This window comes from Protopterus annectens, chromosome 9.part0 (assembly GCF_019279795.1).
Source record: "Protopterus annectens isolate FY-2018-M chromosome 9.part0, PAN1.0, whole genome shotgun sequence".
NCBI classification, from domain to species: Eukaryota; Metazoa; Chordata; order Ceratodontiformes; family Protopteridae; genus Protopterus; species Protopterus annectens.
The window spans coordinates 1,921,956,050-1,921,978,849 of NC_056743.1; the positions used below are offsets into that span (position 1 = coordinate 1,921,956,050).

The following is a 22,800-nucleotide window of genomic DNA, read 5'->3' on the forward strand; positions in this document are numbered from 1 at the left end:
CCCTGAGGCCCTTACAAGTCTAGCCAAGAATGTAGCCCATGTTCCAACACGTCAGCACCAGATGCCCTTGTCCAGCAGGGACACAGGTGTAATCCCAGGGGTGTATTTTCTGTCCCCATCCAGTTATCCAGGTTGCACTTAAAAAGGGTTAATGAGATACTCTGCATGAAGTGGAGAGGGAGTCTATTCCACAGAAGGGGGAGTCTCTGGGACACAAATCTGTCCCACCAACAAGTCCTATTGATGTCACAGACTCACAGACCAGGTTGCGGTCACACATGAGGGTTACTCGAGTGAAGCTTGACCTGCGAATATGCAGCAGTCCCATCAAGGTGGGGTCTGAGATGGTTTGTATGACAGACAGAGGTCACCTCTGGGGAGTCTGTATGAGACTGAGTAGAGGGATATAGGGCTTTTAGCCTGTCTGTGTAGGGTAGATTTTTGAGGCCCTGGATTCTCCTGGTTAGGAACCTCTGTGGTCTCTCCAGCTGCTGCATGTGCTTTGTGAGGTACATGCCGAAAGGGGCATTATACTCAGTAATGGGTTTTATAAGGGTCTGAAGGAACAATTCAGGAAATTACAGCTCCTCAAAGTGGAAATAGGTTTTACTCCAGAATGTTTCTGGTCCCAGGAAAGAAGGCACCTGGAGAACCATTCTGGATCTCTCTCAGTTAAACACTTTTTGAAGGTTTCTTCCTTCCCCTTCAAACTTTGTTTCCTCTTCCTCAGGCTTTTCTGGTTTCTCTAGATCTCAAGGATGCCTAGCTCCAGATCCCAATACAACCCCTTTTCAGGAAATTTTTACATTTCTCTGTTGCTTCCTTGTATTTTTAGTTCTTTGCTTTACCATTTGGCCTCACTACTGTTGGTTGGTATACTCCTTGTTTTTGATTCTTTCTGACTGTCTCGGTCCTTCCCCTAAAGGGCTTGCAGCCCACCAAGATTGTTTTGAACTTCCTTCCTGTGCATTCGTTATGTCATGTTCTCTTGGTCTCCTATTGGTTGAGATCTCGTTGTTTCTGTGGTGATCCCGGTTGCCTTCTGATAATGGATACACTGTATCAGCAGTATATATTTTAGTATCTCTTTTAATTTTGTTTATTTTATGTGAAAAAATCACTCGACAGTTCTCCTCAACTTTATCTAAGATGTTACCATAGTTAGTGATATAATGTTCAAAAAGTAGATCATTGACAATTTTTTCGTTCACATCTTCTAAGTCTGCTGTAAGTTGGTCAATCTTATGGTTGTTGTATTTCACCATTATTTCCATTAAGGCACAAACCTAAGAACTCAAACATATACTCCTATGTGGTTATACTCAAGGAAATATACCCATAATAATTGTTGCCCCAAAAGAAGACCAAAATATAGACATTAAACCCAGCTTGTAGTTTCTTGCAGTGGTCGGCCCAGTGGATGCGTTGTCACCTCACAGCAAGAGGTTTTCCAGTTTGATTCTCGGCTAGGGTGCCTTCTGTGCAGAGTCTGCATGTCCTCCCTGTGTTGGTCTGGGTTTCCTCCAGGTGCTTCAGTTTCCTCCCACGTTACAAAGACATACATCTGTAGCATTTCTCCCCGGGCCTCCACTGAAAATTGGCTTCATTCCAAGTCGGACTTTCCTGGTAAACAGATGTTAAATGTATTCAATGATATCTACATAGCTGCTCTACAAAATATCATCCATGGGACATTTTTCTGAAAAATGCTTAAGTAGCCACTGCCATTGTTGAATCAGCTGTAGATCGAGAAGATGGAAGTTTATTTTATTTATTGTAGCATAATTTAATACAAATAGTCAGCCATCTGGATAAAGTAACCTTAGAAACATTAGCACCTAGTATTTTTTTAGAAAAGGAGATAAATTGCAATGAAACCTTTCTGACATATTTGGCCACTCAAGATAAAATCTGAGCTGCATGTTTGCATTTATAATGGGTCTATATCACTTCCACGAAACGGCAGAAGTTCGAACACCATGTGTTCGAACTTCTAACCTCGAAGTGCAAAACCATTGAAGACTTAGAACAGCGATTTTTTTCCCAGGGAAAAAAATCGCTGTTCCAAGAAACACACACACACACACACACACACACAAAAACAGCAATCCACACACATACACTTAAAATCCTACATCTAACCATACACTAAACTGTACATACACTATTATCTATCCACTTACCTTAACCCAAACCCTAACCCTAAGGTCCGTCACTATCGTACACTCATCTGACCCACGCCCTAACCCTAACTCACCTATCCCACTCTAACCCTAAAGACTGTCACTATCGCACACCCACCTCAACTGCGCTCTAACCCTAACTCACCTAACCTGCGCCCTAACCCTAACGTTCGCACAATCGCACACTTATCTGAACCCGACCCTTAACTTTCCACCACAGTGCTGAAAATAGCGAAGCCCCAGAAATAGCCAGCCAAATTCTTTACCTGGGAAAGAATTCAATGTTCGCGATAATCAGTTTTCGAACTTCACAGTTCGAACATATGGTGTTCGAACTGCTGAAGTTTCGACGAACTGATAGGTGCCCTTTATAATGATACAGCAAATATTCACTTCTTTTAGAGTATGATGGGAAAATTAAAGGCAGGTTAAAGGATTAACTGAAGTTTGTCTTGGTGATTAGCTTGAGCATAAGTGAACAATTAATTTGCAAATGTATTCTAGCCTTATGGAAAACTGAGTATGGAGCAGTTATACACAAAGCTTGTACTTTACATGCTTTTCCAGAAGAGATGATGAGTACCAGAAAAATAGTTTTCCAGGAATCATTTTAATTTTGCAACATCAGCTGTTTCAAAAAGAGGCAGAGTCAGTTTCTTCAAAACGAATACAAGTTCCAAAGAAGGTAGGATCTTTGATGGGAGACTAGAAGAAAAAGATACTTCTAAAAAGGCCTTGCAAATATTCAAGATGATAGTCACAAGTAGTTAGAACCCTGATGAAATTTAGAAATTGCAACTAGGTATATCATAATGGAAAATAGTTTAGTCAAGTGTCAAAGATTTGAGAGACGATTATAGCCAGAGCTGGAGCTGTGAGTGGATCCAAATCCTTGGCAATAGTTCATATAGAAGAACTCCTTTTTCTTAGACAAAGGCTAATCTAAGCCTTTTATTTCTTCTTCCACAAGACTCAACCATCAACTTATCTAACTGATTCGTACATCAGGATTCAGGCCAAACTGTGTAAATTTGTAAATACAAAATCACTGCACTCCTCATTTTCTTTTCCTTTTCCTTTACTCTCGCCTTCTTTCTTTTCCTGCTCACCTAATACAACTGTCACCCTTACTCTGTAATGTCCCTTTTTAATACTTTAAATCTGTCTTCTCTGTCTAGAATGTTGTTGTTTTGACATGTGAGGCAAAGCAGCATTGTACCAACTCTGCAACCTGAACATTGTATTGAAACATAAATAACTTCATGTCACATAACCTGCAGTACTATAATGCTGAAATTTCCCATGTAGTCTCTGTAAACTGTCCCTACTAATGTAAATACTCTACATTGTTTGTATTAGAAATCATACTAACTTTGTAATTTGCTATACTTCTGTACTCAGGCCATTGCTGTAAAGGGTCCGTGGACCAGCCCACCCACCCGGTCAATAAACATAATAAATAAATAAAAAAAAACAACCAACCAAATGAATAAATAAAATATGTCCATTTACTTTTGTCCATTTTTCTTCACTGTTGTCTTCTGGGAAGAAGTGAGAATTTGGACTACCTTGTCAAGGTAAGAAGAGTCTCCAGTCATGACTAGAACTGGAATAACCATGTGGTTTAGCTATAGAGAGTAAAGGTCCAAGTGAAGTTGCTGGATGGGTTCATCCAAAAGGCTGTGAAAGGCCTCAACTTAGAGACGTCTCTAAATGTTGAGGCCAAAGCATATAAAACTTTGAACTTGTTCAGCTTGGCTTTCTGAATGACTTGTGAGATCAGAGGGAATGAGAGGAAGTGTAAAGGAGTCCTGGGGGCCCATCACCCCCCCCCCCAATGAGGGATAAGCCAGGTAGGTTACAGTAAGGCTTTCTCCCATTAACAGAAAATTGTCCATGCTACTGATGGCTGAGGAACCACTTGTATGGCATCAGCAAGGATTGACTGAGTGTGTCTTCTAGAGAATTGGCTTCCCCTGAAATATGGTTGGCTGTCAGAAAGAAGTTCACACGCATTGACAAAGTGGGCAGAAATGTTTACCTCCATTCTTATTTATATACCAAACCAGTGTCATACCTTGAGATGGGGAGTCCTGAAAGCCTTGTAATGCAAGAAAAAAATGAACATATCTTTTAAATGTTGACCATCCCCTGTCTATGACTGTGCACATTGGACTGTTTGATTTTGACATTATTCCCCCCAACATGCATACACTATCTGAGGAGACAACCAGTACAGGAGTAGGAATGATGAACAGATCGCCCAGGGTTAGCAATGGAGTGTGGATCCATGTTTTGAAGTGAGACATGCAAGTCTTAGAAACCTTTATATGCTATGTCATGGGATCTATTAGCTGAGAGCAATAAACAGGTTTATGTTCATTGAGGAGCTCTCATGTAAAATTTGGCTTGTGAAACCATGCATTTGATTGCTGCAATGAATTCCAATATGTTTAGTCATAATGAGGTAACAACTCAGTGAATCTGAAGTATCTGAAGAACCATAATCTGTAGGGGAAGAATCCTGTTCAGTGGAAGATGTTCTCTGCAAGACAGGGTGTCCAGCATGCTCCCAATGAATGCGAACTCTTGGGAGGGATCCATCTGGTACTTCTGCAGTGCTCATTGTGATTCTTAAATGCTAGAAGAGACTCAGTCACTGAAATTAGACTGGTCCATGCTGAGGTGGCTAGTTACCAGTTTTCCAGGTAAGAAATCAGCTTCACCCCTTGCAGTCTTTCTTTTGTTTTTTTCTTGTAACTATGAACATGTCTTTGGTTAAAACTACAGGAGCTGAGTTTAGATGAATGTAAGTGTACACAAGTGATAATGTCTGGCTCCCATCCACTGGCGCAGAAACCTCCTAGATTCCTATGCTGTCTTTATGTGAAGGTATGCATAAGATTTCTAAATTTGCAACCAAAGCCAAATTCTCCTCCCATCATTGTACTGCCCTTCATTTGTTAAATTGGCTTGAACTCTCCAACCATTTAGATTATCTCCAAATTACTACAGCTCACAGACTAATTTTTCAACCTACTAAGTGCCCAGCACTAACCAACATCCTTTAACCTTACACCCCTCAGGGAACTCTAAGATCTACTCACCAAAACCTAATCACTGTCCGCAAACCCAATCGTCCTGCTGGTCAGCTTCTTCTATCCTTTTCCTTAGCTAAAAAAATGGAATTCTCTTCAATCCTCGCTAAGGACTTGTGAAAACTTTGAAAACTTTAAAACTCAGCTACATTCCTACCTTTCTTCTAACAGGAAATGCAACTGCACTCTCCCCACCTAGCCTAATAATTAATCCACTCCTTAAACTCCTGACTAACTCTTAAGTATAAGCTAACCTAACATATATGTATATATTGTAAATAACATACAAGCTAACCTAACATATATGTACATATTGTAAATAACATAATAACCCATCCCACCTTTTTTTCTCTTTTCCTTCCAAGTCTTTATTCTCCCTCTCAATTAAGTTACCACTACCATCCTAAATATTTAGATACTATGTAACCAAATAATTTATTCCTGTTCTCTAGCATGAAATGAAATTGTAATTGTGTCTTTTTTAGTATGATTGTATATGTAACTAAACTATGTAATGCAGAGTTTTCTACCTGGGCCACTACTGAAAATGGGCTCCCTGAGCCCAGTGGACCTCCCCGGTCATCAAACTGGAAATAAATAAATAAATCCTGCATGTCCACAGAGCACAACCAGTCTCTTTCTCACAGAAAGAGAAGGATATCTGTGCAGTGACTGAGACCTGGTTCAAGACTCCAGAGTGCACCCCTGGATTACCAGGCTATAACTCATACTACACTTTTTGGCCATCTAACCTGGACCGGAACACCAAAGGTGGAGGTGTGTCCATATTCATTAAGGATATCCACACCTCCAGGCTAGTTGTCAGCATAATGCATCCGAGGTTATCCAAGTGCAACTAACTCTGGGTAAAACTGCAATCCAAATTGTAGCTTGCTACAGATCCCCCACCATGCCCCGGGATTCCCACTCCTCTTTTCTTGATATACTGGAAAATATTAGGGTTCAACCAAACACCCTAATAATGGGCGATTTCATCTACCCCACCATTAACTGGGAAAACTACTCATGTACCAACTCCTTCGCTCAACGCTTTCTGGAATTCATAAATTCCAATGCCCTGCATCAATTTATTCACACCCCTACCAGGGGCAACAATATCCTAGACCTAGTCATTACCAACATGAGTGACCGGTGTTCCACACCTGATGTCAACTCCTCATTGGTCAGATCTGACCATAAGCTAATCACTCTAGATCTCCACATCCCACCCCCCATTAAGGAAACTACGGTAAAACATTTCTCCAAAGCCAACTTCATGCTTCTTAAGACAGAAGTGATGAACTTCATAACATCCATGCAGATGGACAATACAGTTACGACTGCTGAATCCTACACAAATGCACTCTATAAGCACTTACACAAGTGCATAGATTGTACTATCCCAAACAGAACCAAGACACTATCCTCCAAAAAAAAGGAAGCCAATCTGGTGGTCCATTGCCATAAACAAACTCTGCAACAGAAGGAAGAAACTGTTGCAAAAGAGAGTAAAATCCCATGAGTGGAGGAGCTCCCCGGTCAGCCTCAGTAAGAAGCTAATATCCCTTATAAGATCCTCCAAAGCTAGCTACGAAAACAAAATCATCACTGATTCTAAGGACAACCACAAAGCATTCTATAGCTATGTCAGGAATCTCAGTGGCAACACCCAGATCTGCTCTGAGTTACAGCACAACGGCACGAAAATTACAGAACCAACTGATATTGCCAACATCCTGGCAGATAGGTTCAGTGCTAACTTTACCCCCCTCTCACCCCTAAAGGGCCCATATCTATACAGGAAGAATGCAGAGTCCCTGTAATCACAACTACGCAGGTAAAAGCTGCAATCTCTAAAGCCAAAAACATAGCATCCATGGGACCGAACAACATTCCAGGCTGCGTTTTACATGAGCTTCAGAACGAACTGGCTCCCCACCTAAGCACCATGTTCAATCATAGCCTCACATCAGGATTTGTGCCCACTGAATGGCACACAGCACCAGTTATCCCACTTCACAAAGGGGGAGCCACCACTGATCCCAGGAACTATCGCCCTCTTAGCCTGACGAGCCTGGTCTGTAAGGCCATGGAACGTATCATCATGGAATTCATAAACAAAGACATTGGTAACCTCCAAACTCTGGACCCCACCCAGTTCGGGTTTGTGAAAGGCAGATCATGCCTCCTGAACCTGATCGACTTCTTTCAGGCAGTCACTAAAGCTGTAGAAGAGGGTAAGGTGGTTCACACAGCCTATCTTGACCTTGCCAAAGCTTTCGGCACCATCCCCCATTCTTGAATTATAGATAAACTCACTAAACTAGGTATAAATCCTTACGTCTGAAGATGGGTTGCCAACTGGCTCACTGACAGAACCCACACTGTAAAAGTTGCAGACTCCAAATCTGACTTCAAACCAGTGACAAGTGGAGTACCACAGAGTTCAGTCCTGGGACCGCTCCTGTTTGGTATCTACTTCTCTGAAGTACAGGCTAACACAGAAGGCCTTTGGCTAATGACGTTCGCAGATGACTGCAAACTAGGAGCCATAGTCAAGTCCCCAAATGATGTGGAGATCCTACAGAAGGGCCTCACTGAGACAGATGCCTGGTGTCAGAGCCACGGCCTCAAGCTCAATGCCAAAAAGTGCATTGTCATCCCCTTTGGTAAAAACTCTGTACCCATAAACTACCACATAGGCGGCAGTCTACTTAACACCGAATGTGTGATAAGAGACCTTGGGACTCAGGTGGACAGTAGTCTCTCCTTTGATAATCACATCACCACAGTAGTCAGGAAATCCTTCTACATGACACACCTCATCACAAAAGGGTTCTCATCTAGGAAAAAAGAGGTCATTGTTCCCCTCTACTCAGCACTCATTAGACCCATTGTAGAGTACAACGCCCCTTTGGGAATGTACCTCACAAGACATCTGCAGCAGCTGTAAAGGCCACAGAAGTAGCTCTCAAAGAGGATTACTGGCCTCAAACAGATGCCCTACACTGACCGTCTCAAAAAACTCCAGCTGTACTCCATAGCATATCGCCTACTCCGAGGTGATCTCTGCCTAACATAAAGCTATGTCAAACCCAGAGCTGTTTCTGCACCTAAAGAAATCCCAATCCCTCCGAGCTACACACTCTAGGGAACCTAAACCTTGTCACCACAATAAACAGGACATGCTGGAGGGATAGATTCCTGTCCCAGAGACTTCCCATACTCTGGAACAAGCTACCCATCTATGTCAAAGTTCCTCATTAGCACTCTTCAAAAAAAGTATTGATGAGTAGAAGGGAAATAGGAAATACACCCCGGGATCACTTCTGTGGCTCTGCTTGACAAGGACACAGGAAAATAACTTTCTTGGGTGACATAAGCCAGGGAACCTTGTTGGCTAGGCTTACTTAGGCCCTTGGGCCAATAGCCTAGTACCTACCTATGAGCCTATGAACCTATAAGGAAAGATAGATTCCAGCATGACCATTTGAAAGGATTCTTTTAGGATGACAGTTTTAATTCACTGAGATAAGATCGAGTGTAGACCTTTGGCCCTTTGTCTTTCTAGAAACTAAAAAAGAACCTGAAGTAATATCTTGACCTTTTCTGGTCTTATGGGTCCTCTTGAATGATTTTCTTTTTTATGAGGTTTAACACCTCTATTATTGCAACATTGTTTTGACAGGGTGAGAAGTTGGACAATGGGAGAGAATGGAGCAGGGGAGGGGTGTGGAATGAAGTGGTATAGCCTCTGAATATTATTGTTATGATCCTTGTGTTCTGTGTGAGGGCTAGCCATGCATCCAAGTGGAGGTAAAGATGACCCTCAACTGGTGCAGTTTCCCAAGGTCTCAGGGAATTAGACTACTGCTTACCAGAGGGTGGACCAGGGTATCATTACTGATGATGATTATGACAGTGTGTGGACTGAAGACTGTTTTGAAATTGCCATGGCCTTGCTGGTGTCTCACAGATCTTTCACTATTATCCTGCTGTTGGTCACATGGAAATCAGAACTGATGTGGACTCTGGTACATTTTAATAAATGTGCATTAGCTCGTATGAAATTTAACACCAACAGCATGGAGGCTGTAGCAGTCTTTCTGCATTTTCTCTGGATGACATTTTACTGATGGGCTGAAAAGTGTAGTCCTGTTGAAGGGTACAGAAAGAATGGTTACTTTCTTCCAAGAAATTTGTAAGATGTGACTAGGTGTGATGGTACAGGGCTGTGCCTGCACCTTCTGCTCTCACTGTATAATCTATAGAACTGTGAGACAGATGCACTTTGGGATTTGCAATAAATGCCACAGTTACCATCTAAGGCCACAACTTTTACATCATGTCTCCAACAAGCAAGTCTTCCAGTGACTGGTGTGTTATATCAGCCTGCTGTCACTGCAGTACTGAAATAGTTTGCTACCTTCAAAGTGAATATGAAAAAAACATAAACTTATTTCCCAGACCAGTGGACTGGCTCAAAATTTCTTATCCAATGGACAGGCAGCAGGATTATGCTGAATATTAGCCTTTTTAAAGGCTGTTGCAGCAAATATGTAATCTGGGTTAGGAGTCTTTGGCCAGCGTATCCAGACTTTGGGAGGCTCATAGGATCTTATTTGGCTTCATTAGAATAGGTGCCATTGGAGTTCCAAGATGGCAGATATCTTATGAACACCATTTTGTTATGGTTCCATAATAATCATCACTTAATACAACTCTAAATAAATATAGCATAGATAAAGAAAAGGAAAGAGCTCTGAATTAAACTTATTGAAGTACTAATTTTGATCGGTGAAAGAGAAAGGAAAAGTCCAAAAGCAATCAGAAGATCTGAATAAAACCTCCAAATACAACTCCAGAGGATTTACCATGTGGAGGGAGAGAAGGAAAGCCCAAGGTGACTCTGCAAAATATAATAGACAAACTCTGCTAAGATGTCAAATGACAAGGAAACTGAAATAATGGATGCACAAACATGTAAAATGAAATATTCTGCTGTTGCGATGCCTGAAAAAGAATCTATAATTAAAAGACCAAGAACTGCTAAACTGCAAGAAAATGCGAAAAAAATGTTTCTAAACCAATACCGGGATAACTACCTGGCCTAGAAGACTTGAAATCTGCACTGCAACCTTTACAATTGGAAATCCAAAACTTTTCTGACCAACTATCAGGCTTTGGAGATACATTAAACCAAATTGTCTCTAGACTGGAGAAAACAGAAGCTAAAGTAATGGAAAACAAAATAAAAATAGACCAACTCCAGAAAGATGGGAAAATAACCGCCAGAAGTATCCAAGAAATACAGCAAAAAAATTATCAACTTGGAGGCAAGGAGTAGAAAAAACAACATATTAATCAGGAGAGTCCCAGAAAAGTATGAGCAAGCAAACCTGATGGAGACAATATAAAAAGTTCTGGGACAACTTTTGGAAAACCCTACAGAAATTAACAGCATGGTGATAGAAAGAGTGCACTGCACTATCTGACCAACACAAGTACTAAACAAACCAAGACAAATTTTTGTAAAATTATTAAATTACCAGGATGTTACAAAAATCCTAACAGTGGCAAAAAAAGGAAAATAATATTATTTGGAATGGGAATGAAATATCATTCGCACAAGAGTTGCCCATCCAAATAAAACATAACTGACAGCAGCTGTCACATTTCTGTGCTTACTTAATCTCCAAAAGGATAAAATTTCAGATGTGCTATCCAAATTCTTTGTCATTTCAGCACAAAGACATTAAATATGCAGTAGATTCAGTGGACAAAGCTAAACGTGCTTTTATTAAAGCGTTTAATGGACTGCTGGAAACCACCGTTTAACATGTTACAAAAACACAGTAAAGCAAATAAACCATGTCAAGTGAAGTTTATGCTTCAGTCTAATGCATTCACAAAATTAGAAATTGTTAAATATGTTACCCATACCCTGCCGATTCTCTTCTGTTTGTGATGGAACTTACAATTAAGGAATAAGGCAAACCAAGAATATTCCAAATGAACCTTGCTCCGAAATATGGACAGTACTCAGCAGAACACTCCTTTCTATTCCACTTCCTGTTTCTCATCCTTCTATTAATAATGGGTTCACAGATAGGACAAATGAAGATAAACAAGTATGCGAACATCGGAAAACAAGCAAAGTGAAGATGGCAATCTACAAAAATATGACTAGAAACAACAAAAAGGTAAAGGGAGACTGAGATGGAGGGCAGTAGATGGGAGTGAAGAGAGAGGAAAGAGAAAAACAAATGAAATAGGTACAGAACTGCACAGGAAAACGAGGAAGATAACATTACTGTAGATAAATGAATGTAGACTTTTTTTTTTAAGATATGGCATATGGTACTGTTTAAGGACAAAATTATTAATCTAGCATTTATTTTATGAACACATCATCCTTCTTATTGGAAGAATGGCAAGACTAGTTTGGAAGACTTGCAGTTGAGTTGTGACTAGGTCACAGATGATCAGAACTTATTAAAGTCTTCTGCTGGCACTGTTTTCTTTACAAATGCCACTATTTAGTTACAGCCGTTTGCTGCTATAGCTAGTTCCCAGAAGGAATACACTGATGTCTTTCCAGGCTTGAATATTCTTTGTTTGCTGAAGGTTTTTTCTCGACTTGTAGTTGCTGTATCACTGAGGAACAGGTAAAATAGGGGGAACCTGCATTTTATTATCAGTACCTGCATAGTAATAAGTTCCAAGTACGTTTGTTTGAGCCAACAGAAACAATCACTTTTTGTAATTTGGATTTTTAGAAAAATAGACCTCGACTCTCTACCTTCCTTGGTAGAACTGACCACAACAGATAATTGAAACTGCAAAATTTTTTAAGGAAATCTTATAAAACAAAATACTACTTAATCGAAATGTGCCTCTTAAATTTTAGTCGGCATACCAACATATTTCTCGTTCATGTTGCTGAATAATAGTGTAGTGTATAAAGCATAAACTTTATGGGAGTATGTATTTCTACTTGAAATGGGAAAGATTCTAGATTATAACTCTATGGAAATATAGCAACCCTGAACAAATATCCAACTTGTTTGAGTACTGGTGAAATGATGGAAATAATAAACTACACTTGAGATAACTTTCAAAAGAAATTAAACAAATATTCAAAACCTATCCAGTGACATAACAATATATAAATGCTTGGTTAGTAATTTACAGAGTTGTTATATGATGGAAAACATCCCACAAGGGAATCACAGTATTAAAGAGAAATATATATATATATATATATATATATATATATATATATATATATATATATATATATATATATATATTTATTCTAAACATGCCATAAGAGCTGTTTAATGTCATTTGAATAAATAAGCAGCTATATCTAAATACACACACTATTACTAAGACTAAGACTAACAGACAAATCCAAAGTGAACGTTGTATACATGTTGAAGTTTCTTCTTTTTTTCACTTCAGAAAAGAGCCCTAGCAAAGACCTAGGTGTATAGGTTAGCCTTAGTGTACCTAATGTTTCTAGTTTATGTTTGTTATATTAAACAGAATTTTTAAGAATTAAAATACAGAGGTATTAGGAATTGTTAAAGCAACTTTCACAGCATGTTAAAAAAAACTTTGTTCTAATTTTTCTTTTTCTTCCTGGCCAAGTAGATTAGTGGTTAGGTACCGGATAAGGGCTGGAAGACTCAAGTGCTATAAATACAAATGCTGAACCTTTCGCCCCAAAAATGTCTTAAACAAACACAAGGGGATATTGCTAAACCAAATAAATAATGAGAAGAAATAAGGAAAATAAATGTGGATAATTGATTAATGGAACATTAAAGGGATACAAGAAATCAAAAAAGGAAATTACTGTTACACTTAGTATGTAAATCAAAAGCAGAAGTAACATTCATACAGGAAACCCACATACCAGCAGAGAACTGGTCACAAGACAAAGAAAGAAAATGGATAAAAAATTATTGCATCAGGAAATAAAAGCAACAGTAAAATGGTGGCAGTCATAAATAAACCCCTATACATATATATGGTTGTAGATAACTAAAACCCTTTTTAAGGAAACAATTGTAAAATATGATTCAGATGTAGATGGAAGGTGGTATTATTTTACTGCTCAAAAACCTACCCTAGATAAACCAAACTTATTTCTGAATGTATATGGTCCATTTGTAAAACAACAAGAATTTATTATGACAATATATAATATATTAACCCTTTTCCCAAATCACTGTTACATCATGAGGGGAACTGGAATGCATTATGTGATCCCATGACAGATGGAGCTAGTAAGTGCACAACATATAATACTCAGGCTACTGCAGCAATTCTAGATCTTAAAACAGACTTTGACCCATACTGTTTTCAATCTGTCAACTCACCTATAAGTAAATCCACATACTACTCACAGTACTATAAATCATGGTCCAGGGTAGATTTCTTTTTAATTTCTTGGTTTTTCGTAAGGGCGGAGATCAAATATTATATAGAGCCCAGATTTTTCTCAAACTTCTCCAAAATAACATTGAACTTAAGTTGGCCCAACCCTGTTCATTTGTAATTTAAAAATTATAATTAGACATTAAACCCAAACCTATTTCAGAAGAACGATGTCATACAAGATATTAACATACTAGATGAACTTGTAAACAATATTGCTGCATCACAAATCACTTATGATATTCAATGGGCAGCAATGACAGCTCAGGTTAGAGGAATTTCGATTAAAAAAGTAACATGCTATAAAAAGCTATATACTAAAAAAGTTACAAATAAAGGGAAAATAATTGAAACAAAGAATTATCTAATAACTTTGATCTATCTTTAGAGGAACAATTAAATAACTTCAAAAAAGAATTATACCTATTACATGCAGAACAATATTCCTTTACAGAACTGAGATCATTAGCAAAAGAATCTGAATGGACACAAGTTCCATCAAAAATACCAGCTATACAAATAAATATATATAAAACTACTCCATCTATATCAGAAATAATATATCAAGTTAATAATTCTTACTGTAAGAATGAAGACATTATGAAAGTCTTTATAGAGATTTATTGTCAACAGTATGATGAACAATAACAATCACAGAACGTGAGAAAGATCTTTTTCTAAAGAATTTAAACTTCCCAAAAATAACCCAAAACCAGAAAGACTTGCTAGAAACACCTCTTACCCAACAGGAAATTCTACTAGTAAGAAACAATCTCAAAGCAGGTAAAGCTGCCGGCCTAGACAGTTACATGGCTGAATTCTATAAAACCTTTGCACAAAAAATCTTACCGTCAGTATACAATTTTATAATCGATAATAATATCACAGATAAATATCTGAATACCTCTAAAATTATCTTCATACCAAAAGAAACTTCAGATAATAAAGATCCATGGTCTTACAGTCCAATTTCTTTAATTAATTTAGACATTAAAATTCTAGGACCAGTATTGGCGAATAGATTAAAAATATATTACCAAGTATAATATCATCAGTTCAGTCAGGGTTTATGCAAAACAGACAAGCAAGAGATAATACTATAACATTAGACACAATGATTTTGTTGTCAAAGCAGTACAAGTGGCCAATATATACATTAGCTATAGACGCTTGAAAAGCCTTTGACAGATTAAACCGTCATTTTTTATTCTCAGTAATGCATTATTTTGATATACCCCAAAGTTACATTAAAAAATCAAGATTCTATACAAAAATGCTCAAACAATATTAGGTATAAATAAAACAAACTCAATGTCAATAAAAATCAAAAATGGGACTAAATAAGGATGCCCATTATCCCCTTACCTTTTCAAGTAGAAGTAAATACTGTGGGAGGAAATAGCCAGGGAATTGTTATGGCTAGGCTTCTGTAGGCCCTAGGGCCGATAGCCTAGTACCACCCTATGAACCTACAAACCTGTGAACTTATATATAGAACCCCTTTTCTTACTTATAATACAAAAACATATTATTGCATCCCAAAATTATTGAACACTAAAATAGCATTAATGGCCTTTGCAGATGATTTAAATATGTACTATAGACTTCCAAATAGTGACTGAAACAAAATTTTAAACTCTATAAAGATGTTTTCAGAAGCCTCTAATTATAAAATAAATCCAACAGTATCTTCAATTTTCCCTGTAAACTCGGTAGATCATATAGTCTCCTACTTTCTAAGATCAGAAATTAAAGTAAATTATTCCCTAAAATATATGGGGATCTCTTTTCAACAAGACCAAAGGCTTTTTATCCAAAATAATTTACTAAAGCTGATGTCAAATATTGAACATGATATTTCAAGATGGGAAAAGATAAAACTCACTTTCCTATCAAAAGTAGCAATCATTAAAATGAATATTCTTCCAAGAATATTATTCCTTTTCAGTGCATTAAATGTGATAGTGCATAAAAATTTCTTTAAAAAACTAAAAGTTATTTTAGCTAAGTTTATGTGGCATGCAAAATTGGTCAGAATAACCTATCAGAAATTGATACATCCAAAAGAAAATGAAGGACTGAGACTACCAGATCTAAATTTGTTTTATGGTATAATTTGTTCAAACAGTATTATTGAAATCTCAGACTATGATCCAAAAAAAATGGGTCCTGCTATGGATTAAATTATGGTATGAATACGTTAAAACGTGTAAATGTAATCCTAAGGCTCTCCCTTTTCTTATTAATGAATGTTTCAATAGTATTAATATTAAAATACATAATCTGTTAAAACACAAAATAATGAGACTACACAAAATAATGGAATCACTAAACCTAATAAATGCATTCAGCATCTTACAATCATTACACCTAAATCCAAATCCTAGACTAAACAAAAGAATGATAAACTTAAGCAACTACCCTCTCATTAAAGAGGTAAATATTTAGGATATATTGAAACACAAAAGCCAACCTATTGAAAACATATGTAAAGCCCTAAATCTCTCCATAGGCTATACCATAATCCTAAAACAAATTAGAGAACTGTGTACTCCATTTATGGAAAAGCCTGACATAAATAAAGATAATATCAATGCGTGCAGAACTATATGGAACTTATTAAACTCAAAGAAAAGATGTTATCAAACTCATATAAATAGATTGTATCCCTAAACTATCATTCTTCTGTTCCTTTCTCAAACTATTGGACAAAACAAAATCCAGAAATTAATGACAAACGAAAAGCCCAGTCTTTTAAAACATCAGTGAAAATAATCCCATTTAAAAAACTTATGCACACCCAATTAATGATTACAAATAATGCTTATTTAATTCCCGTAAAGATTAATAAATTCAATGCAAAAATTTCTCCAACCTGTCCTTATTACCAGTCTCAAAGAGCAGACCTAATCCATATCTTTTGGAGCTGTAAATGTATTTATAAGCTATGGTGTTCACTAAGAGTTAAACTGGAAAAAATGGGATATGAAAAATCTATGTTGCCAAAGGAATTTGCTATTTTACTTATTACTTTCCAGAAGATACCTAAACAAAATTGATTTGTACTAATTCCCCTCTTTTCCTTAATTAAACTATACATCACTCAAAACTGGCTGGATAGAACCCAGATGTCATGGTCTGGTTTTAAAAGCATGACAATTAAATACACTTCAACACATAAACAAAGAACATAAACAAATGGGGCATATTTTAAGCAAAGTTGGAGCTTTCTCATTGATCCCTAATATAAAAAGGCATGATAGGATTTATCAAAACTTAATTAAACCTAAACAAATGGCATTAACCTTTCTGTTTCCTTGTACTTGCTAGATAACATAGTTATTGCTGTTAGCAGTGAAGATATACATGTTTTCACTTTAGTACAAAAAAGGGAAGAGGTAAGTGACATTTTAAATGGACTTTTATAAATGCCTCCATCATCTTTTCATAGTAGAGTTCAGTGGCAAGTATGGAATGGCTCCTGAATGATCAAGTGGATTTAGCAGATGAAAGGTTAGATGACACAAAACAATTTCTTATTTCATTGACAGAAAATAACTACACTATCTGCTCAAAATTAACAGGAGATTGCTCTGACATAGCTCTTATCTGTATTTTAGACACCCTAGAAAGGTATAAGCAGAAGAAAATTTGTCTATCCTAGGAGGTTTTTTTTGAAAAAGGACCAGAGAGGAAACTTCTGTGCTGTCATGCCTGTCTTTTTCATCTTTGCCAAGGCCTAAAGACAGGCATAGACCTTTGACAAAATGAGTAATAAAAGAAATAGACCAATTTGAAAGTATTTAGTTCGTGTAATCTGAGGGGGAAATTACATTTTTTATTAAAAAAATAAATCACTCAAAAAAAGAAGAGTTGCTTGGGGCTGTTTTCTCTGATGCAAAAACAGATCTGGAAAAGAAGCTAGCTGGCAGAATATTTTGAGTAAATAGGAAAGAGCTAGTGGCCTAGGAAATTTTTAGATGTCAAGTTGACTAAAGGTTTGCATCTTTATTTCTGCTGGTTGACAAGGATGGACTCCCTCCTCTCAAATCATAGCTCTCAGGCTATTATAAAGTAAGTTGCTGTTGATCTGCTCTTGTTTTGAGTCATTATATTTTCTTTGATGCTGTCAGAAAACTTGCATTTAAAAACAATGTTCACAGTTCTTTTTTTTTCATACGCTGCATCCACTAGACTCACTTTATTCCCTTAGTAGCTAACATTCTTTGTCATTAACTGCAAATATACTTTGACATTGCTGCTCTGAAGCAGTTTTCATCCTCTGCACTGTTCTGTCCTAGATGGTTTCTAGTCCCAGTTCAACTACACATCCCTTATCACCATTTTAAAGGCATTCATTTGCTGACATACTATCTCATGCCATCCTATGAAATCCCTCTCCCCTTAAAACGTAATGGGGTGGATTAAAGCATAAGGTGAAGTGTTTTGACCTCCTAGAAGTCATGTTATTACAAAAGAGTACTCAGTCATGGACTGCATTATTGATATTATGCAGTGACTCATTTCCTGTAACATCATTCTTTTTCTGTGACTGATGCTGCTGATCTCATCACATGGATGCTCCTCTTAAGTATTACAAATGCGTCTCTGGTTCATTTACCCGTCAGGAATCGTGAATGTATTTAGACATTGTATAATTAAATATAATTTATCCCCATCATATAAGCCACTTTCCTTTTCTGTTCTCACTCTCCCCCATTTCTCCCATGTTTTTCAAACATTTCTGTCAACACTGTTGTACTCAAGCAATAAGAAACACATCATGTGCCATTTTGCTGATTGTATACATACCAAATACTACTCTTAGCAAGAACAACCTTATTTTTTTTCTCACTAAAGGCCATACTACTTGGAAGTTTCAGAGTTTCCTACATAACAAGTGTTAAAAATGAATAGTGACTAGCTGTGTATGGAGTTTGCTTTAAAATTATTAACATTATTTGCTGCCTTCTATGATAATTTTTATCTTCCATTCCTTCCTCCCAGAATGCTGTTGTGGTCTTATGTATTTGTCTTCTGGCTCCAGAGAAGAACATGTTGCATATAAATAAAATACTGGCGTCTTTTTCTCATCCATATTTTCTGAAACAAACCCACTACAACTCCTTAAAATTGAGGGGTAGTTAGGCAGCAATGGTCATTTAGATAATCTGTTATGCATGAGACACTACTTTGAAATCTGGGTGGTATCTCTCTTTGGAGAGGTTTTCTTAGCCATGGTCTTAGGAACTGTGGCACACTATCCCTGGGTTAGCAAAAGAAAAGAACTTTATTGCTTCTACATAACAGTGAATGTGTTGATGGTCTAAAAGATAAAAACAAGTCATTTTCTGTTTTTTGTTTGCCCAACAGATAGATCTGTTCACTTAGGGAGAAAATGTTTTCACTGTCATATGCAAAAAAGAGTAGTTGCTTGATATTTCTCTTGAAGGGCAAGTGGTCTTTGTAGTACATACTAACAGTTGCAGAAATAAACATCCATGCCATTTATAGCAGGCATTTTGACCATTTTTTGTTCTAGTAAAACCTACAGGTAATTTGATATTTTTAAAAAAATGAGTCAGCATTTTATTTTCCTGTAGAATTTAATAATCACATGTTGAACTTATCTTTGTTATTTTAGGAGTGCAACTGGTGAGGCGTGGCATGAAATTATGTTGGCATGTCTTGGTGGAAAAGACTGTGATTCGCGGTCTGGAATAACAGAACCTGAGTGTGGAAGCTCATTTGCATATTTCTACTTTGTGTCCTTCATCTTCCTTTGTTCCTTTCTGGTGAGTTAACATTTATTTATTTGTTTCTGCTCTGTACGAAAATGGTTACATTTGCAGTGTAGGACTGTGTTTCTTTACTCTGATGTCATAAACTGATGTTTTCACGGTTTACAGCTGTAAAAATGTGTAGGCATTTTGTGGTGTTGTGACACTGAGGAGTTAATTTAAATAAGGCAAACTTTTTTATACTTTGTCATTGAGATAACCCCCAAAACTGTGTCAAAGTTTGCACATATCTTCATTATCATTGATAGTGATGGCCATTAAACTGTTTGCATTTTCTCAGAAGTGCAGACGTTTCAGAATACTTGATGTTGACATAATTTGTGCACCATTACCACATTCCATGTATCACAAAGCGTATGCTTTATCTGCACAGCAGCTCATACCACCCCCTTGACTCTGTATGACTACCATTACATGTACATCACTGATTTTGGCAGTTTTCCTGTATGCAGTACTTCATAGCTAAATTAAAATGTGAATCAGACCATAACTGTTTAATAGCCAACATGCAGAGTTTGTTACTCTGATATCTTTTTAATGCAACATGCAGGAGATGTGATGAATAGAGTACTAGCTCTTTAAGGGCCCTGTTACATCTGGATAACAAAGGGCACAAATTAGGTGTGTGGAGAGGATGCAGAGAGAAGAGAAGAACTGGAACACTAGGAAAGAGGAAAGCAACAGTGGAAACAGAAGAGCGACAGAAGGGACTTTGGCCGTTTCCCTCACAGATTGTAATTGCCGTTTGATGAAAAAGGCTAGTTTCCTATGACCCAGAATGTCATGAGGAAAGGCAAGTAAAATTAATTTTGGAAACGGAGTGGAGCTATATCCAACTGTGTAAGTGATGTGAAAGTAGGTTGTTTATTGCTGGTATGAATTTGTGTTTCTTTGTAACAGGATTGCACAGGCAAGGTACAACATTTGTGATCTTTGAAAGTCAGAATTTAAAATTCCCTTTGTTTTGACAACTGTGAAAGGCCAAGAAGTGCTATTTCTGAATTAAACAGTTTTGTTGTAAAGCATCTTTAATACTGAAAGTTAGAATTTGTGACTCAGTTGGCCTGCTTGCTGGAGATAGATGGTATGCAGGCCCCATCTGCATACTAACTTGATAGGCAGCTGTTTTTTTTTTCAAACTTTTAAAGTTGCTGGATATATACTTTGATTTAAAGGAGAAGACTAGTCGTATATGTGGTTTAAATCCTGACACAGTCTAATAAGACATTGCTGCAAATTAACAGACAAGAATTTGCAGGCTTTTAAATGTTTCCAGTAAGAATTTAAAAATCAGAGCAACATATAAATAAATGCCTTGCATATTGACTTTGTAGTTTGACGATGGAAAAAGATGGAAAGAACTGAATAAGCCTAAACTTTGTTAGTGATTTGAATATAGGTTGTATTGCACTCCAGGTGAAATTAGTTTTTTTGAAATTAGTACTTCTAGAAGCCAGGATGTTAAATTGTCTATCTCGCCTTCGTTTTTGCTGGTTGGGATCGGAGCCGATCCTCGGCTCTGACTCGGCCATCTTCTATAGCTCGAGAGCTGTTTACTGGCTTGAGGCTACCCCTTATCCCATGATGCCTAGCACTAGCTACCCAGATCTCGTTTGCCGCTTCAGCTGCGAGGTGTCGTTTTACTGGCTCAGGCTTGTATAAGTTTATTATAGAACTTTTTTCTTCAAAAATAGCTTTTTTCTTAAGAGTTATAGTTAACTTTTAGTCTTATACTATTATCATTAGTTTAGTGTGTTGTTGTAACTCCTTTCCTTCCCTTTAGAACTTGCTTAATTTAGAGAGTTCTTCCCCTCCCCCCTCTCTCTACCCTTTTAGGTAGCCGTTTAAGTTAGAGGGTTCCTAGTTTAAAAAAAAAAATCTTTAGCTTTAGCTGTAGTATACTGTGTGTTTTTTCCTTTTGTTGATATTGGTGTTGTGGTATTTTGTTTTCGCTTATTGGCCTTTTGGCTAAGATCAGTGTAGTATGTCTTGAGGATGTCTAAAGAATCCAAGGTGTCTGGATTCAAGAAGTGTGACTCATGCTGTCAGAAAATGTCTCTGACAGAAGGGCACACTTCTTGCGTCTATTGCTTAGGCGCAGTGCACCTGCAGGACTCTTGTTCTATATGCCATGCATTTAGTCCAAGAGTTCTGCAGGAGCGTAAGAATAAGCTTATTCTTAGGGGTCTTTTAAAGCCCCAGGATTCACCAGCCAAGACTCAGCCTGTGAAATCCCCAAAACTGACCAAATCGTCAGCTCCAAGCTCGGAGCCGTCATTGGTTCAAACTTTACCTGCTACTTCGGTTCCGGCCGGAACCAATGAGACTATCTCCCCGTCGGCTCCATCAGAATCTTTGGAGCCGTCACAGAGCCACAAAAGGCTAAGGTCCCCTTCTCTGGAATCCATACATTCAGCTCCTCGGTCTCCCCTGCTTCAGAGTGAGCGCAGTCACAGATCTTTCCACTCCTCTTGGTCCTCTAGGCTCTTGGAGCACGACGTGGAGAGAGTAGTCAGTAGGTTGCTGAAGTCGCAGGCACTTGCCAAGATCTTATCCAGCCCTCCTCAACAGGTGTTGGCTCCGTCCACTTCTATCGATGTTCCTCCTCCGACTCCTTTGAGCTCGGAGCCGGAGTTCGTTGGGGTTCGAGTCATGGAACCATCGGCTCCGATAACTATTTCTCCTTCGGTTCCGTCGTCGGCACCGATTCCCACGATGGTATCGTCCATCGAGGGATCTAGGCTCCGAGGCTCCCTCATCGGCTCTGAGGAGATGAGTGGCATCGGGCCCTTGTCCAACCCCGTTCTCCCTCTCGGAGCTTCGGCGCAGGTGAGTTCGGCTCCTACATCGGCCTCGGAGCCATCTCCCTCGGGGCGGAGAAGGATTCCGATTTCTTCAGAACCGGATCCATCTCTGCATCGTGGCAGGGATGTTTTTGATGTCATGAGGAGCGTGCTGGCCTCTGAGTCAGCTCCACGATCGACCCCACCGGCTCTGTCCCCTTTACTGCCTGCGACAACCTCTACTCTTCCTCCAGACCCCAAGCGTGGGGAACCGGCTCTCCAGGGCACCCCATTGGGTATTTCCTCTTCTTCCGAGGCCTCCCCTGATCATTCAGAGGAGCTCCCTCGTAAGAAGTGCAAGAGGAAGCATATTGACTCCCCTGAGTGTGTCACTTTGGATACAAACTTAGATGATTCGGAAGGGTCCCCGAGATCCCCCTCTGAAGATGTTTCCTTTTCGGACATCCTCGAAATGCTTAAGCAGAGG

At 38.3% G+C, this 22,800-nt stretch overlaps 1 protein-coding gene across 1 annotated transcript in view; it reads left to right on the forward strand.

Annotated features, from left to right (window-relative positions):
- CACNA1A (calcium voltage-gated channel subunit alpha1 A) overlaps window positions 1-19,924 on the forward strand; it is a 3,713,953-nt gene extending 3,694,029 nt beyond the window's left edge. The window contains exons 33-34 of the mRNA XM_044082385.1: window positions 19,374-19,524; window positions 19,811-19,924. Of these exons, the coding sequence (XP_043938320.1) occupies window positions 19,374-19,524; window positions 19,811-19,924 (265 nt within the window). The remainder of the gene's footprint in view (window positions 1-19,373; window positions 19,525-19,810) is intronic.
- Window positions 19,925-22,800: the final 2,876 nt, after the last annotated feature.